Below are 17,542 nucleotides of genomic sequence, written 5' to 3'. Positions count from 1 at the left end.
AGCGACGCGGCTAATCTGGTCAGATTTCGGGAGGGGTTGATATCAGCCGCGATTGAGGGACACGCGGTCGCGGGCGTGTTTGGTGAGTACAGTACACATAGCTTTGAGGATCTTACTCCAGCCTCCGATGATCCGTCGCACGCTCAGCACCCTCCCGTTCCGACTGCTGATACGTAGAGTGGCTCCTCACTGCTTTTCGGCACATGAAAGCTGGTCGGTTATGGTGCCAACATTTCGGCTCCGGATTGCGGGAGGTCGTTGCCTGACTCGAATGTCGGAGCCGAATGCGAATGGACAGTCTCTTGTTGTTGCCCATCACCTCGCCATCCCTCATCGGGCAAGAATACCCAACTGCTACGCGCTACGTGTTTCAGCACAAAGTCGACGAGCTCTGAGTGAACTAGTCGGCACGGGAACACATTCACCGTCATCTGGGCATCACAATGGCGTCATCTTCTCGACAGCTCGTCCACCCTGCAGTGTCACCAGCAAATCCCACCACGGCACCCGTCCCACTTGCAAGTGTCGCCAGCCGTGGTGCCCCGGATGCTACTGGGCTACTGTTCTATTCACCACCGGCCGCTGTGCACCTTGATCCCCAGTACCTGGCCGAGTCTCTCGCAGAAATCCTCAGCGCCTACCCTCAACTGGCTGGCCGTCTGCGGCTGGCGCGGCCGGACGACCATGGACGGCCATACACGAAGCGATACCACCGCACATGGATGGATTACGGACATCCAGATGATCCAGGTATGACTCTTGAATTTGAGGAACGCGCCATGCCGATGAGTGCCGCCCTACCTCCCCCGGTCGCCGAGCACCCAGGTGTCGTGGACGCTTCAGTCCTCAACGACTTCACACTCGCGCCAGATCTGCAGCGCGGCAGGGATGGCGACGAGATGTCATTAGCTGGTGTCAAGGTTACACGCTTCTCGTGCGGCGGTGCCGCTCTGTGTGTTTCTGCTTCACACATTCTCTTCGATGCTGGTGCGCTCGGCACTTTCCTTACCGACTGGGCTGCAATCCACACGGCCATTGCGCGTGGAGAAACGCCGCTCATCCCTCACCGCCCCTACGATTTCCAGGCCTGCGACGTGAATGCAGCTGGCGATCTTGACACCAAAGACGAGGATCCAGCCCTTGTAAAGCTCGAGTCCTCGCTTGACGTGTTCCGGTATGATGCGTGGGCCCGTGACCCGACTGGATTGTGCAACCCCCCGCCATCGCAGGCAGTTGGGCCCCCATCCGAAGTCGACACGCTGGATGCCGAGAGGGGTCGACGACGGGGAACGTTGCCACCGTGGCACACCTTGTCTGATGCTCCCACAAGGACATACGGCCTGGACTTTACATCAGAAGATGTGCAACGTATCGCTGCTCGGGCCAAGCGAGAAACTGCAGAACACATCAGCGCTCAGGACGCGTTTGCCGCTCACATTTGGCGCCTCGTCGCCCGTGCGAGAGGCCAAACTGGCGACATTGTTCTCGACTTTTCAATGGCATGTGATGCTCGTCGGCGCTTCACAAACCCTCTGCCAAGCACAGCCCCCGGGTGCTTTAACGTCTGCTTGGGCATGCAGGCCCATGCGGATGAAGTCGTCGGCCCCAACGGTGCAGGATGGGCAGCGGCACGTATCCGTCGTGCCATCGAGACGACAAAGCCAGACATCTTGGCTGCATGGCTCCACCTCCGTGCCCATGATTTAGACCCGTCGCGCAACTGCATCGTGTTCCCTGGCACAACATCAGTGTGCACGACCAACTGGTCGCGATCCGCACTCCATGATGCCGACTTTGGTGGAGGTCCGCCTCTTTTGGTGCACAACTTGGTCATGGCATTTGGAGGCTACGCGACGATTACGCGTGTTCCAGGCGTCACCGGTGGTCGCTGGTACGATCCAGGTGTGCGTGCAACCCTCTGGCTCCAGGTGGACGCCATGGACAGGCTCCTAGCGGATCCCGATTTCCGTGGCGCCAGGCCATGATCCCAATGAAGATTATCTTGTAGGAACGCGAGTAACGGGGTGCACGTATGTCCCGCTTGTCCCATAAGTCACTGGTTCTCATGGACACCTCCAGAGCAAGAAGGACATGCTTCGTCAACGTCTTGCTCAGAAACCCAGACATGTCTCCCTCGGCAACCATAAGTCGCCGGCAGGGCCGGCAAGTGACATCATTTAGCCGACTCCAGCGGCCATGTCCGTTTTAGGCGTTGCATCTCGTTCCCAGCATCTCTCTCTTGTGCATTCGTAAACCACTACACGACCATGACCGCCTCTGATCCGTTCGTTGTCAAGTCCCGTTCGCCCTCTGGACGTGTGCTCATCCTCACCCTCAATCGCCCCAAGGCGCTGAACGCGTTGAGCGACGGCCTCTTCCGCCAGCTCAACGCGTACCTTGCCGAAGCCGACGACGACGATACAGTCGCTTCCATCGTGATCACGGGAGGGGACAAAGTGTTCGCTGCCGGCGCAGACATCAAGGAGCTCGGTGCCAACACTTGTATGTTGTCAGCTGCTGCAGACGTCGAAATGAGACGGAACCTCGTGGATGTCTGACCCCTTCCACTAGTCGCAGCAGCCTACTCTCGTGATGCCCTCAGCAGCTGGCAACGTGTGGCGGCGATCCGCAAGCCTATCGTGGCAGGAGTGGCCGGATACGCTCTGGGAGGAGGCTGCGAGCTGGCCATGATGGCAGACTTGCTCGTTTGCACCCCGACCGCGGTGTTTGGCCTACCGGAAATAAACCTGGGCGTCATCCCTGGTGCTGGCGGAACTCAGCGCCTTGCTCACCTCATAGGCAAGACGCGCACGATGGACATGGTCCTGAACGACCGCAAGCTGTCTGGAAAGGAGGCGTACGATTTCGGTCTTGCCAGCGGACTCACGAAAGAGGGCGAAAGTGTCGTCGCCGCTGCGACAAAGGTGGCCGAACAGCTCGCAACCAAGGGAGCCCTTGCCCTGCAGGCTGGTAAAGAGGCAGTCAATGCCTGTGAGTGGAAACGATAACGATGCAACGCGCTGACGGCCAGCACTTGAACTTCCCCTTGGGCAGGGTTTACGTTTTGAGCGCCGCCTGTTCCATGCACTGTTTTCGACCCCAGACATGAAGGAAGGTGCGTAACAGTGTTTGTGGGATGCTGACGAACCAGGTATGACTGCGTTTGCCGAGAAGCGTAAGCCCGTGTGGCCATCGCGTCTGTAATTGGTATACGTCAGGATTTGTTTGTACAATGCAGTCGGAATTGATTCGTCCAATCTCTTCACGATCAGTCCACGGGGGCCTCGCTGTTGTCATCGACGCCGTTAAACGAAGCCGGCCTAGGCCAGGACTCACGATGACGTTGGCGGCACGGGCCATGGTGTCCTGCAGACCATTATTGTCGGTGGCCAAGTCTTCTTCGTCCGCGCGGGTGTGGTCTTCCTCGTTGAGCTGACGGCGTTTGCCGAGCGCCTTGGAGGAAGGGTCAGGGCGGGCAGCTGAGGGGCTCGCAACACACGGACGAGGTGCCTTGGCTTTGCTTTTCGGCGCACGAGGGGCGCTGGCTTGCACGTCGTCGTCGTTGTTGATGTCTTCTTCATCAATCTCCTCGTCATGCTCGGAATCAGGGTCGTCTTGCCCAATGTAGTCTTCGCAAGAGTGGTCAGCAGACGCAACCCTGCAGGCGTTGTGAGCACCCCCGTTGAACACAAACCTTCCCTCCCCAAGAGCCGCACAAATGGTACATTCTACTCACGTTGTCAGGCCGCTAATACTGTTTGGGAGGTCCGTTCTTGGGTGGGAGGCGTGGTATGGATGGGCATGCGTGCGTTGATGGAGAGTACTCTGGAGGTGATCTGAGGGATTACGGACCGACCTCTGCCTCACTATCGAGGGCACAGCTTGCTATGTCAAGACCTCAAACCCACGTGTATTACAGACAGTCGGCGCGTCAGCAGCCGGCGTGCCAGCGGGGGACACGCCTCGTGAGCCGGGTGTGTGTGTGTGTGTGTGTGTGTGTGTCTGTGTGGAAGGGCGGGACGGTGGTCAGTGGGCGGGAAGGAGCGAGTGGATCAGTGGCACAGGATCAGTGAATGAAAAGGCTGATCATGCTGGGATGTGGCCGCTGTGGGGCAAGGAGGTTCGGTGCTATCCAGTCAGTGGTTTGGAGCTTAACAGCTAATGGCTAATGGGCCGTGCTCTCGCGGTTGCTCTCCCTGTTGGACGACGGCAGGTACCGCTCATGGGTTACCCAGGGCGATTTGGGTTGTCTGTAAGGACACCGCGCAGTTGCATTGCGTAGCATTCTGGACGTTGCTTGCAAATACGATCTGCCCTTTGTCCCGCACTTACATAAGCAGTAAATAATTTGTAACTGACTGGTTGACGTGCCCGCTTTGCATAATGCTTGTTTTTGATGGAAGATTCTCGTACATGGCCAAATGAATAGTCTAGACGTGTGCCTCGATGGCGATGGCTTCGACATGTGATTGCTGCACAACGAGCGACACACTACATGGTGCTGGGTGAGAATGCGCTACGGTTGTGAAAACAGCAGCGGGGACGAACGGTGCTGGCTGCTTGGGCAGCGACCCTGTGGCCTGTTTAAGCTCTCGCCGTCAGCAACCGCATTCTCGGCCGTGGTTGACGTCGGACTCCAGTTGGCCGATATTACCATATAATCTTGGTTCCCCCATTGTAATTGCGGTGCCGGTCCACTGTAACCACTGTTGTAATTGCATTAGAGTTTCCTGTGCCGTGGAGCGGCGTGGAGCGGATGGCGCCGCGGCCGAGCGAGCCGCCGGCAGCCCTGGCCAGCCCATAGCCTGCGCTAACCGTGTGACATTCCTTCCCACGGTCGTACGCTGGCGTTCCAGGCCACGGCGGTGGCCGTCAGCCCCGCGACAACGCGCGGCGGACCGTCCGAATGGGCTGGTTCTAGCAGTTACTCACCCTAATGTCACCACCCGGACCCGTTGGAGAGCGCGGACTGCAACAATGTCAACTCACGGTCTGACCAAGACTGACGATGATGCCGCTGATGGGGGTGGGAAATGCAGAGATACATATAGGTGATGGCCCAGCAGGTAGGCAGACACCATCTTCATACAGACTCCCGACAAACAACACCTTTCCTCTCTCCGGACTTCCTAATCATAGTCCCCTCCGACTCGCTACCCCATTACCGTACCACTACTCTCCCTATCCTACACACACACCACACACCATGATTGAGCCCGTTGAGGCAGAATTCGCATACCCTCCCATCTTCAGCAACGCCCAAGAAGAGGCACTTCGCGAGGAAGATGTGGAAGTATTGGGTCGCGTCACCAGCGCTGGCGACCGCCGCACCTCGACTGGCGAGTCGACCGTGATTCACCGTGACCCCATCGACGTCGAGAAGGCCGGTGGCCGCATCATCGTCGACTTTGAGCCTGGTATGGGTGAAAACCCTCATGAATGGGGCAAGGGCCGCAAGTGGTGAGCTTTGTGTGATTTGCTCCGAGACACAATCGGACTGACATTGTCCAGGTACTCCACTATTGCCTGTTCATTCCTCTGCCTTGCCGTCGCCCTCGGTTCATCTATGCCCACTGGTGACCTCCCCGGCCAGGCAACCACACTGCATGCCAGCGACGAAGTCATCTACCTTTCCATCTCCCTCTTTGTCCTCGGCTTTGGTATCGGACCCCTGGCGTTCGCACCTCTGTCCGAAGTCTTTGGCCGCAAGCCCATCTATCTTGTCTCCATGTTCCTTTACTTCATATTCACCCTGCCATCGTGTCTCGCCAAGAACTCTGCCACCATGCTTGCTGGTCGTATGCTCGCTGGTATTTCAGCTTCCGCGCCCATGACCAACGTTGGCGGCTCGATTTCCGACCTCTGGAGCGTCGAGGATCGCGGTATCCCAATGGTGAGCACAACACCTACACTGCCTTGACACGAGACTGACGTTAAAAAGGCCGTCTTCAGCGCAACGATCTTTTTGGGCCCATGTCTTGGTCCCCTCTTTGGCGGCTGGATTGCGGACAAGACTCACCAGTGGCGCTGGATCTACTGGGTCCTCTTCATGTTTATTGGCGCCGTCTTCGTCTCCACCATCTTCACCTCTGAGACTCTGGGTACTGTCATTCTTCGCAACAAGGCCAAGAAGCTTAACAAGGAGCACAAGACCACCGTCTACATTTCCAAGCACGATGTCGACGCCGTCCCCTTCAAGGAGAGCATGAAGGTCGCCCTCGTTCGCCCATTTATCCTCATGTTCCTCGAGCCCGTCATTCTTTTCATGAGCTTCTACCTCTCGTTCATCTACGCTCTGCTCTACGCCCTCTTCTTTGCCTTCCCCGTGGCCTTTGAGGAACTTCGCGGCTGGAGCGCGGGCATGACTGGCGTCGCCTTTGTTTCCATCATCATCGGTATGCTCCTCGCCATGGCCTGCATGCCCATCCAGGAGAAGCTGTACAAGCGTCACTGCCGCAACGGTGCCATCCCCGAGGCTCGCCTTTACCCCATGCTTCTGGGAGCAATCATTCTGCCCATTTCACTCCTCATCTTCGCCTTCACCTCATACAGGGGCATGACTTGGGTCGGACCTTGCATCGCCGGCGGCCTCTTTGGCTACTGCATGATCATTATCTACATTGCTGCGAACAGCTACATCGTAGACTCGTACGCAGACTTTGCTGCGTCTGCGGTCGCTGCGAAGACGTTGATGAGGTCTTGTGTTGGAGCTTCAGTTCCACTTTGGGTGAGTAACAAGAAACCCCCAAGTAATTCTGGGAAATTCAACAAAAACCCTTCACGCACACCGTGCTGACTCTCTAGATCACTCAAATGCTTGCTGGCTACGACAGCGACCCTTACGTTTCCTTCAAGTGGGCAATGCTCACGATCGCCTGCGTCTCGGTTGTCATCGTCTTCATCCCCTTCATCTTCTTCTTCAAGGGCGGTGCCATTCGTGCCCGTTCTACCCGCGCCGTGAAGGACGCATGAGCGGACACTCTCGGAAAGGCGCAGCTGTAGTCGAGCACCGTCTGCTCCTCGCTGCCCCGAAACCATTCCTTGCCGACCCGGTGAACAAAACACAGTCACCGGGCGCGCGAGCGGCATGACGGACACTGCCACTCGTCCACCACTATGTCTTGGTACGCGCTGTTCCATGGGGCTTATACCCAGTCTAGCGCGTGGCCATGGACCACCCACTCTATAGACTTACTATTAGAATATGTATCGTGGTTAATTTATTACAATGCCAACGTCTGGGCCGCACGACGGGCATCTGCGCAATCCCAGCCTGGTAGGAGAGGGGCTATGACGTCACGAGGAACGTGTACAGGTTCCGGTCAACTGCGTCCAACAGCTAGACGTCCCTGTGACGGTCATGATGTTTTTTCAAGCCTCGCCAGCTTCTTGCCACATCTGTGGGGTGGCAAGTTCGGCTTCGTGGACAACGGGTCGTTGGTGACGAACACCCGTGTTGGCTTGCAGATCCCCCGGGGGTTGGCAATGCTGTCATTGCGCCGTCGTACCGTCACCCACAGTTGCACAACGTCTCATCCCTCAGCATCCTGCGAAGGTACTTGCATATTTCGGTATCGTTACTTCTTCCTCTTTCTAACCTTGCCATATCCACTCTATTCAAGCAAGAGCACCCATCGGGTCCCAAGCTTCGAGCTCGACCGGGTTACCACCGTCAAGCACGTCGGACCACTTCTTGTCGACAAGCGAGCGGGGGACGACCACTTGGTACACATACTCCCTGAACCATTCGGCGGTGCACATGAACCAACCGTCTTGGCCAGCCGTGTTGGACCACGAATTCTCGACCTTGTACCTCACAGGACGGCCGTCCTTGTCCAGGTGAACTGCCGTAATGACCATGGCGTGGGTCATGCTACTGTCGCCCATGATGAGACGCTGGGCCTTGTCCATTCCCAGAGTGTAGCCGTAGGCGGCCTCGAGGTCGAACAGCTTCGTGTCCATGATGCCGGTGGCGCTGTCGGATGACTTGCCAACGTCGCAGCCAAAGAAGAGAGGGGTGTTGGCCTTGATTCCCGCAATGACAGCGTCCTCGAGGACCTCAGTGGGGGCGTTGACGTAGCGGACGCCACCGGCACCCCAGATGTTACCCAGGCGCTTGACAGTGTACAGCTTGCCGTACTCGTTGCGGGGGTCGTTGATAAGGGAAAAGCTGTCTTTGGGGTCCATGCCCTTACGGCGCGCAAAGGCCGCGTAAAACTCGAGAGGAGTTCCAGTCCATGAGTGGAACTTGCCAGCCTTGTCATAGTACTCCCAAGTGAAAGGTGCGTCGGGCCTGGGGGCAGTGCCGAGGGTGATGCACAGAGTCGAGTAGACCTCAGCCATGAACTGGCCCTTGAGCTTGCGGAGCTGGTCGACCGACTGGGTGGCAGCGGCGCCGCGGAGGAGAAGGGCGTACTCGCGCAGCTTGGAGGTCAGGAGACGGCCAAGGCGGGACGAGGACGACGAGCTGAACGACTCTGGGTAGAGAGTCTGCGGGATGACACCGTACTTTTCTGTTAGATGTCAGCATGCTACTGTATAGACCATATGGTCTGCATTGGCACCATATGCCACGCTGTACTCACCCAGAAGGTTGTAGGCCATGTCCCACTGGCCGCCATCGTTGACGGGAGCCTCATTGAGGAAGCTCAGGAGACGGCTGTCGAGCTCCTTATCGGTCAGGTCGATGACATTCTCCAGATAGTAGTTGGCCTTCTCAAGCTTGTCATAGAAGAAGAGATACGACTGGGAGAGCTGGAAGTCACCAAGCTTGAGCTGCTCCACAATATTGTAGCGCAGGACGTTGGCTGCGCTAGTTAGAGACGAACGCTCCGCGGGGACCCTCGCGGTCGCGACTACTCACTGGTGGCAAACAGCCAGCAACGGCCAGAGCTCTTCTGGTTGACCACGGGGCCCGGGTACTTGCCGTCAACGGCGCCCTTGAGGTCAAGGTTGAAGATCTTCTCGTCAGCGACGACAGCCGTACGCGACTGCAAAGCCGCCACTGGGTCGGAGTGGGAGAGCACAAGACGGGCAAGCTTGAAGCTGGGGTCCTGATAAGGATCGTCAGCAAACAGAACATCCCCGATCGAGTCGTCGCCACCTACGTTCTCAAGCTTGGCTGACCAAGCGTCGATTGCCTCGGGCTCGACGGACTGGGATGTTGGGACAGAGTCGTCACCGATGGCGAGAGCCGCCTGCTGGAGGTTCTCGAGATAGGCGCGCTTCTCGTTGATTGGGGCAGCAGTCGGGGCGGTGATGGTTGCGGGTTTGGATTCCTGGGCACCCATTGTGGAGATGAGCGAGGGAGTAAGGCGTAGGGGAGAGAGAGAGGGGGAGAGATGGGGATGTGGGATGGACAGGAAGAGGGCAATGAATGAAGAGCGACGGAGAGATCACAGAAGAGATGGTGCGATAGAGCACACTGGACGCGCACGCGACTCGAACCGGACCCATGCGGGTGACTGTCGGGCTGATCCGACCCACGGGCTACGGGCGACACCGATGACGTCACACGGCACTATCTACGATCGCAGGCATCGTGTGGTTCGCACATATCCATGGGGAAATCCAGAGATGACACAGGAGGGTTGGGACCTCTTCACGCCGCTGTAAGCAACAACTGCAGACACACATTTCCCGAATTCCATCAGCTGACAAAACAACAACAAAGACCTCCACCGCTGCTCGGAGGGATGACTGCTCAACCGAGCCGCCGCCGCTCGTGACGTTCGCCTCCACACGATCCACACCAGTCCAGACCACCCACTCCCCAACATGTGAGGTCCACACCTATATATCCTTTTCCCCCTCGACTGTGTCAGATTCTCCACTGTTGAGGCGCTCTGGCGTGCATCACCAATGTCCGTTGTCCGGTGGGTGGTCTGGTGTCAGGTTGGAGCCCACTTTTACCGAGATCGGACCCTTCGGTCGATAATCTGAGACCTCACAACCTCCGCGAGGCGGACTCAGCGTCCGATTCGGCTCAGTCACCAAGCATCTTGCTGGATGCCTGTAAGTAGTTGTCTTCTGTGCCGTATAAAGACGATGCCTGGCTAACGTTAACGGCACCCAGACTCCCCCAACACCAAAACACGCCAAACACAATGACCAACGCAGTCGCCGCCGCCAACAACTCGGTCTTCACCTCGACGAACGACGTCCCCCTCCAGGTCGGCGCTCCTGGTGCGCGCCGCCTCCGTGTCGCTGTCCTCGGATGTGGTCGTATGGGCCAGCGCCACGCATACAACGTGAGTTGCCTCGCAACGACTTGCTGAGCTCTCATAACTGACGATCAGATCTACCACCTTACCCCTCGCGCCGAGCTCGTTGCCATTGCCGACCCGTCGCCCATGGCAGAGCAGTGGGTCAAGGAGAACCTTAGCTCAGTGAACTACTACAAGACCACCGACGAGGTCTTTGCCATTCCCGACCTCGACGCGGTCGTGATTGCCACCATCACTTCGACTCACGCCCCCCTCACCCTGCAGGCCATTGACCGCGGTCTGCACGTCCTCCTGGAGAAGCCCATCACCATTGACTACGAGAGCTCCGTCCCGGTCGTCGAGGCCGCTGAGGCCCACCCGGAGCTCAAGGTTATGATTGGCTTTGTCCGTCGCTGTAAGTAGATCTCCGGCATTGTGCTCTTGCAACTGCGCTGACAGCCGTAAAGTCGACAAGGCGCTGCTGGAGCTGTACAACCACGTTCAGGCGGAGCGTGCAGGTACACCATACGTCCTCAAGAGTGTGTCGCAGGACGTGTACGACTCGACTGGCTACTTTGTGCAGTACGCACGCGGCAACGGCGGCATCTTTATGGACTGTGGCATTCACGACATTGACATGTCGCGCTGGCTCCTCAACACCCAGTCGGCGGGCCGTCAGGAAGTCAAGCGCGTGATTGCCTCGGGCCTGATTGCCGCCCACCCGGAGCTGGAGGAAATGGACGACTGCGACAACGCATTCTGCATTATTGAATACGCCAATGGCACCAGCGCCACCCTCCACCTCTCGCGTACCGGTATGGCGGGTTACAACTCGAGCGTTGAGCTCATGGGTATGAAGCAAAACTGCACCGTCTCCACCCCTCCCAGCTCGCGCATCAAGGTTGCCGACTTTGACGGACACCACAACCCGACTCCCGCCACCTACCTTGACCGCTATGGAGAGGCGTTCATCAGCGAAATGAACGAGTTTGCCGCCATCTGTCTCGATGACAAGGGTGAGTTTATAGGCGTGGCTTGTGGAGGCGCAAACTGACCTTGTACAGCCGTTCCTACTACTGCGTATGACGCCCTGCAGGCCGCCAAGATCGCCAAGGCCCTCACCGTTTCTTTCCTCACTGGCAGCCCTGTGTCGTTTAACAAGGCTGGCGAGCCCATCATCGACAAGGCTGTCTAAGCGGCCAACGGGCACTAGTGGCAAGGTATCTTGACGTGACGATATGGACAACGATGCTCAGATTGGCTTGGGGTTATGTTATGGATTGTTAGCACTTCGGAATGCATGGTTGTGGATAGAATCCAACGAGTTTGTCCAGCTGTGGTTGTGGTACGTAGCTCGGGGCTGGTTACAGGACGTCTATTCCATGCGTGTATGCTCGCGACAGTTGACAGTTGGCCAGAACATTCACCGGTACATCTCACTATCGAATCTGTCTGCGTCGACCAGTTTGATGCTATATACCAGTGTCTAAGGACTCCGCCACGTATAGTGGTTGGTGGCCTGTTACAGCACCCAGCCGCGAAGCCGCCAGAGGACGCACGTGGTGAATAGTTCAACCTAATCTTGCACTTGGCCACTGCCCGAGGGTAATGGTTTTGGGGATGGGGAAGGCTCAGAACAGGATGCAGGTTCAAGAGGGTTAGCATGATCGCCGTCCCATACCGTCCGTTGTCGCGATGGGTGGCATCTTGTTTCGCTGTCGCTACTGGTCGATGCCCACCCCCAACGGCGACTGGGTGAAATGGACCGGTCGAGCCGTTGCTGTGAGCCACCGACGACGGATAACCGATATCGGACACATAGATGTTGCCATTGGATCAACGCCGTGGCGCTCGGCCTTTCTATTGCTTGCCATCTGCGTGCACTCCAGCTATTCCAGTACATCCAGTACATCCAGTAACACCGCGGCCCTCGGCCCGCGGTCTTGTGGCGTTTACGAACCCGTGACGTCTATGGCGACACCCGCCACGTATCCGAGCCATTGCCGTTGACATCATTGCCCAGAATCGGCCTTCTTAAGAACCCCAGAGTCTATGTGGGGTCATGCCACATCTACTACAGATACTGCGCCTAAGATGACCATCACACCTGGAGCAACACAGACGCAAGTGATTGAGTACACGATACAGGCTGGCGAGGAGAAGGTATCCTCGCCTCTTGATCTGGATGACCTGCACCGGAACTGGAGCGGGTGGGCATGGTACCGAGCTCGGTGAGTTGCGGTTGAATGCGGAGGTGCGGGGTAGCGGTGCTGATCGAGCCAGCCCTACCTGGTTGGACGCCACGGCCATCCACTCGCTCAAAGACCAGCCAGAGTACACCAGTCACCTCTTCCTGCTCCACGACGGTGCCGACTGCTTGTGCATCTACCCTGTCTCGTCCACAACTGCGATTTGCTGCCTCGAACGTGGCACCGATCCTGCCAAACCGTTGAACGTCAAGGTTCGCAGCGCGACTGCAGGTGATGGCAAGGCTGCTGTTGTCATCGTGCGTGGCGGTGTCCAAGACGCAGCTTCTCTGCCAGCGGCGGCTGTGGCTGCAGCGCGACAGTGGTTGTTCAACGGTCAACCCGTTCCATTCAAGCCGTACCCTCGTGGCCCATTCGAAGGCTTGGGGTGTTGCACATGGTCGTCCCTGGGGGAGGATGTGCACCCGACTGAATCAAACCTTGCCGACCTTGTCGACAAATACGTCGCTGCTGAGATCCCGATCCAGTCCTTCATCATTGACGATGGATGGCAGAATCAACGCACATTCGCCAGGGGAGACGCAAGCGGGTTTAACGACTACTGGGATCGGCAAGAGAAGGGCAAGTGGCAGCGCCGTGGATTGTGGGACTTCAACGCGCACCCAGACCTCGGCGCCGGGGGTCTTGCTGGCGCTGTCAAGATGATCCAAAACAAGTTTGCGACCGTGGATGGCACGGGCCACACAGATGTTGGCGTGTGGATCACGTTGACGGGTGGTTACTGGGATGGAATCAACCCCGACTCGCCCTTGGTGAAGAAGTACAACTGCAAGCCCTACCGCGCTTCGCGCTCGTGGTGGCCTGGCGTGCCCAACGAGTGGTTCACCGTGGCATACATGCCTGGTGGATCAGTAGACTACTGGCTTCCCTCGCCTGAGACGGCGGCAGCCTTCTGGAGCGACTGGTTCACCATTCTCCGCGCCGCCGGGGTGACGTTTATCAAGGTGGACAACCAGGCGACGCTCACATCCCTCGACGGGGCTGAAGGTGCCGCCTTGAACCAGACTCTCTGGAAGACCCTGGTTGCTGCTGCCGACGAGACGTTTGGACCGGCTCATGTCATACACTGTATGGCCAACAGTGAAGGAATGTTTGGCGGTGCGCAAGGCCTTGGCCTCATTACGCAAGGCGACAAGTTTGTATGGCGCAACAGCGACGACTTTGGGATGGAGCACCGCCAACGTGACGCCCATCAGCAACAAATCTTTACGAACCTTGCCAACACTCTCGTTACCAACCACACCGCCATCGTCCCCGACGCTGACATGTGGATGACTGCCGCGCAACATCCCGTCACCCATGGATTCCTCCGGGCGCTCTTCCCTGGCCCCATGCTCTTGACCGACAAGCCAGGTCAACACGATGCCAGCATCCTCTGGCGTGTAATCGCGCGCGACCGCACTGGGGTTGCTCGGGTGGTCAAGACCGCCAATGGCGCTGACCCGCTCAACAACCGGCTGTTTGACCTGAGCATTCTCGACAGCGAGAAGGGTACTGGACAGTGGGCGTCGGTCAAGACCCCAACTGGTGCCATTATTGGCGTCTTCAACGTGCGTGGTAACGACACCCTGGACATTACCGTCCACGATGCCCTCACCACCCAGGACGTAGTTGATGCTGCTGGAGGTACCTTGGACGGCGAGTGGGCTGTACTTCAGGCGGACCTTCACATCGGTGGCATGTCCGCAGGAACAGTCTTGACCGCCAAGACCAATCTCAACGCTCCCGTCGAACTTCCGCCTGTCGGCGCTGCAGGCTTTTGGATCGCCCCCCTCAAGTCTACGGGAACGGCATCCGTTGCTGTCCTCGGTTTGGTGGACCAGTTTGCCGGCATGGTCGCCGTCGAAAACTCCACCATTGTCGACAGTGAGTGTACATAAACTGCGAGTGGAAGCTGACGTTCAAGACGAGGTGCGTGTCGATGCCAAGTTTGAAGGCACTCTTGGCATTGCGGTGGCTGCAGGCTCCCCGCCGAAACCAGTCGCGATGATCGACGGCAAGGTATCCCCGGTCGAGGTCAAAGAGCTGCGGGCCTTGGGCACTAAGGGAGGTCTTTACCTCGTTGAGATCAAGATCAAGGGTCGCGGAGAGGGCGATGTTTACGCCGTCAACGTTACTCTGGCGTAGACAAAGTAGTTGGTATTCGTTTTTTTGCAAATCCTCGAAGTCTGTTCCGTATGCAAAGCACCGTTCATGAATAAAAAAAAGCAAAAGAAGTAAAAGCCAACCCATCCTAAGCCCACAGTTCCATTGCGCTGAATACACTCCTTACGAAACTGATCACCACCTGCCCCTCGGTCGCTGACAGAGTAGGCGAGCCCTCCTCCTTCTGCAGATCCGGTGGCACCGTCCCTCGGCACTTGACCTCGAATGGCTCTGACACGGCCACCACACCTTTAAGCGTCAGTAAGTCCCCGGGATGACTTTGACTTACAAGCAGCCACTGTGTCGTGTGGTGCGCCTGGGCACTGGTCGCTCACGATGAAGAGGACATTGTCCTTTCCAGGGCTTCTGGCGTCAGCTGCCGTGCACCGGCCTTCCACTATCACTGACACTGGGGGAAGAAACCGGAACTGTATCCGGTTCTCAGTAAAGCCCTCGGGCAGTCGCATCACTGCAGTGTCCTCGCCATAGCGGTGTACAGCTGTGAGGTTGCCGCCGTTGTGAGGCATCATTTGGCCCGGGGACAGCCGTAACATTCCAGGATAGTCTTGTACCCAGTAGCCACCTTTGCCAGCGCTCGGGTACGCGATGAGGTTCTTGTACTGCGCGCGGTCTGCAAGGTGGTGGTGGGAGAGGGTCGCCAGGTGGCCAATTGGCGGATACACATCATCCCACCAGAATGTCTGGGCCGTTGGAATGTAGCCTGTTGGCGCCGGGACAGGAGAACTCGACACGGCCTGCACGGCGACAAGAGTTGAGATCAGTGTTGGGACCAGCATGTCGTAGAGGTGGGCACTTGTGCAGCTGTGCGAGGAGACCCTCTGTTATATGTACTCCAACCGCACGCGCACTCTTTGGTGCAACGTCCCGTGAATTGCGGACCGTCCCGTTGGCGGTTTTTGGAATGAGACCGACCACTCCGTCGGACAACCAGTGTCGGCACGCTTGTACGCGACTCCTATGGAAACACAAAACATCGTCTCCTAATCGCGACCCAGGGCATGCACAAATGGCACACAGAGTTCTGGAACCTGCACATTGAAATATCACAGGAAGAAATGCATTCCACATGGCAGGATCCCGAACAGCATCCGTATCTCTCCATCTCTACTCCTCAAACTCCAGGTCCTTGACCATGTACGGTCCATCGAGCCAGTATCCGAGCCTCCTGTAGTAGTCGCGAGTGCCCACACCCGAGATGACGGCGATCCTGGTACTGCCGTGCTCGTCGCGCGCGATACGCTCGGCTTCCTCCATGAGGAGCGTGCCGATACCTTGGTGCTGGAACTTTTTGGGGTCACGCGAGTGCACCGGAGCGGCGGTACCATACACATGCAGCTCGCGGACCAAGGAGCAGCCACCAGCCATACCAACGAGTTCCTTGCGGAACGTACCTTCCTCGCTACACTTGCGGAGACGAAGGAGACCGACGAGAATGTCTGCTCCGGGGTCTTCGTACGAGAGGAACGTCTCCCAGCCGCCGTTGGCCGTGTAGTCGCGGCGCAGAAGCTCCAGGTCCTGCGGACGCACGCGGTTGTGGATCTCGTGCAGGCCAACTTCGCGGAAACGGACGTCTCGACACTCGGCGCCAAAGTCCTTCATGCGTGCAAGGGCCAGTTCACGCAGGTTGCCGTTCTCGACACCCGACGACACGAGGGGCATGGGAATGTCACTGAAAAGTTAGTTGCGGGCCATTGATGGTAGTGATGTAACTTACCGCTGCACACGGTAGACGCGGGTCCAGGGAGGGACGAGGGCCATGATACGCGCCACAATGTCGACGAGCTGGTTGGGCGGGTAGTTTTTGTACTTGCCCGTACGCCAGAGCTCGTACAGACCGGTACCGCGAATGACGAGGGTGGGGTAGAGCTTCAGACCGTCGGAACGGAACGCAGGGTTCTCGAAGAATTCCTGGAACTGCCAGATATCACGCTCGACACCACAGTTGGGCAGGTCGGGCATCATGTGCGCGACAATCTTGTATCCCGCGTCTTTGCTCATGTGGAACGACTCGGAGACGGCGCGGACGGTGTGGCCACGGTTGGTGTCGCGTGCCACGTCCTCGTACACGCTCTGCACGCCAATCTCAAGTCGAGTACAGCCGTACCGCAGCATCTGGCTGAGGTGGGGCTTGAGGCAGTAGTCGGGGCGAGTCTCGATCGTGATTCCAACACACTTGGTCTTGCTCTGCTCACTAAACTTGACGGCCTCGTCGACGTCGGTGGCCGTCGCTCCACTGAGCGCGTTGTGCAGGCCAGCGATAAACTCGTGTCGGTATGCCTCGGGCATGCTCATAAAGGTACCACCCATGAGGATAATCTCGACCTTGTCAACGTCGTGGCCCAGCGACCGAAGCTGCTCGACGCGTCCGCGCGTTTGCTCGTATGGGTCATAGCGGCCGCGAATGGCGCGCATGGAAGTCGGCTCGTAACCAGTGTACGACTGTGTCGAGTACTCAAAGTCCGAGTCCGGTCCGCCGGGGCAGTAACTGAACGTACTGTAAGCAAAGGCCCAGAGAAAGTGTTTCTTCTCGCGACTTACACGCAAATGTTACCGGTCATGGCAACGTGGGGGCAACGGTGGGGCTTGCACATGACGGCCACGACAGCGACACCACTAGCCGTACGCACAGGCTTAGCACGGAGCCATCCACGGAGCCTCTCCTTCCACTCGTCTGGCACACCGGCAAGCACATCTGTGAGACGTGGGGTCGCATTGCAGCCAAACTTCTTGGCGTACTTTGCGCGGAGATGGCTAACGTTGGGGATTTGAGGAGGTGCCGACGAGGTGCTGGCGGCCTCGTAGGCGGCGATAAGGTCACGGACAACAGCCGAGACAACGAGGAGGTGGCCTTCGGCCTGGGCGTCTGCGATCATGGTGGCAAGAGTAGTTGTAAAGTGTCTTCCC

The 17,542-nt window shown here is 57.8% G+C and overlaps 9 protein-coding genes across 9 annotated transcripts; 5 read left to right on the top strand and 4 right to left on the bottom strand.

The window, feature by feature from the left end:
* Nucleotides 1–443: 443 nt before the first annotated feature.
* EHS24_008275 (uncharacterized protein) lies at nucleotides 444–1,985 on the top strand (the record flags this gene model as incomplete). The annotated part of the gene is made up of 1 exon (XM_028623593.1): nucleotides 444–1,985. The coding sequence occupies one exon, from the start codon at nucleotides 444–446 to the stop codon at nucleotides 1,983–1,985; it is 1,542 nt and encodes a 513-aa protein (XP_028476526.1).
* A 282-nt stretch (nucleotides 1,986–2,267) lies between these two features.
* EHS24_008274 (uncharacterized protein) lies at nucleotides 2,268–3,008 on the top strand (the record flags this gene model as incomplete). The annotated part of the gene is made up of 2 exons (XM_028623592.1): nucleotides 2,268–2,502; nucleotides 2,572–3,008. The coding sequence occupies 2 exons, from the start codon at nucleotides 2,268–2,270 to the stop codon at nucleotides 3,006–3,008; spliced, it is 672 nt and encodes a 223-aa protein (XP_028476525.1).
* Nucleotides 3,009–3,268: 260 nt separating this feature from the next.
* On the bottom strand, nucleotides 3,269–4,224 carry EHS24_008273 (uncharacterized protein; the record flags this gene model as incomplete). Its single annotated transcript, XM_028623591.1, has 3 exons — nucleotides 3,269–3,283; nucleotides 3,337–3,629; nucleotides 4,218–4,224. 3 exons carry the CDS (start codon nucleotides 4,222–4,224, stop codon nucleotides 3,269–3,271), a joined length of 315 nt encoding a protein of 104 aa, XP_028476524.1.
* A 982-nt stretch (nucleotides 4,225–5,206) lies between these two features.
* Nucleotides 5,207–6,972, top strand: NAG4_2 (Synaptic vesicle transporter SVOP; the record flags this gene model as incomplete). Its single annotated transcript, XM_028623590.1, has 4 exons — nucleotides 5,207–5,460; nucleotides 5,512–5,893; nucleotides 5,942–6,727; nucleotides 6,805–6,972. 4 exons carry the CDS (start codon nucleotides 5,207–5,209, stop codon nucleotides 6,970–6,972), a joined length of 1,590 nt encoding a protein of 529 aa, XP_028476523.1.
* A 645-nt stretch (nucleotides 6,973–7,617) lies between these two features.
* EHS24_008271 (uncharacterized protein) lies at nucleotides 7,618–9,290 on the bottom strand (the record flags this gene model as incomplete). The annotated part of the gene is made up of 4 exons (XM_028623589.1): nucleotides 7,618–8,513; nucleotides 8,586–8,807; nucleotides 8,864–9,053; nucleotides 9,108–9,290. 4 exons carry the CDS (start codon nucleotides 9,288–9,290, stop codon nucleotides 7,618–7,620), a joined length of 1,491 nt encoding a protein of 496 aa, XP_028476522.1.
* An 816-nt stretch (nucleotides 9,291–10,106) lies between these two features.
* Nucleotides 10,107–11,400, top strand: EHS24_008270 (uncharacterized protein; the record flags this gene model as incomplete). Its single annotated transcript, XM_028623588.1, has 4 exons — nucleotides 10,107–10,250; nucleotides 10,299–10,620; nucleotides 10,673–11,221; nucleotides 11,270–11,400. The coding sequence occupies 4 exons, from the start codon at nucleotides 10,107–10,109 to the stop codon at nucleotides 11,398–11,400; spliced, it is 1,146 nt and encodes a 381-aa protein (XP_028476521.1).
* Nucleotides 11,401–12,299: 899 nt separating this feature from the next.
* Nucleotides 12,300–14,599, top strand: EHS24_008269 (uncharacterized protein; the record flags this gene model as incomplete). The annotated part of the gene is made up of 3 exons (XM_028623587.1): nucleotides 12,300–12,436; nucleotides 12,489–14,338; nucleotides 14,379–14,599. 3 exons carry the CDS (start codon nucleotides 12,300–12,302, stop codon nucleotides 14,597–14,599), a joined length of 2,208 nt encoding a protein of 735 aa, XP_028476520.1.
* Nucleotides 14,600–14,705: 106 nt separating this feature from the next.
* EHS24_008268 (uncharacterized protein) lies at nucleotides 14,706–15,414 on the bottom strand (the record flags this gene model as incomplete). The annotated part of the gene is made up of 3 exons (XM_028623586.1): nucleotides 14,706–14,866; nucleotides 14,907–14,983; nucleotides 15,026–15,414. The coding sequence occupies 3 exons, from the start codon at nucleotides 15,412–15,414 to the stop codon at nucleotides 14,706–14,708; spliced, it is 627 nt and encodes a 208-aa protein (XP_028476519.1).
* Nucleotides 15,415–15,742: 328 nt separating this feature from the next.
* On the bottom strand, nucleotides 15,743–17,511 carry ELP3 (Elongator subunit; the record flags this gene model as incomplete). The annotated part of the gene is made up of 3 exons (XM_028623585.1): nucleotides 15,743–16,307; nucleotides 16,353–17,123; nucleotides 17,177–17,511. 3 exons carry the CDS (start codon nucleotides 17,509–17,511, stop codon nucleotides 15,743–15,745), a joined length of 1,671 nt encoding a protein of 556 aa, XP_028476518.1.
* Nucleotides 17,512–17,542: the final 31 nt, after the last annotated feature.

Source organism: Apiotrichum porosum, assembly GCF_003942205.1.
Source record: "Apiotrichum porosum strain DSM 27194 chromosome Unknown scaffold_6, whole genome shotgun sequence".
Classification (NCBI taxonomy): Eukaryota; Fungi; Basidiomycota; class Tremellomycetes; order Trichosporonales; family Trichosporonaceae; genus Apiotrichum; species Apiotrichum porosum.
Note: the sequence above shows the minus strand (reverse complement) of the source record. Positions and strands in the feature narration are given on the sequence as shown.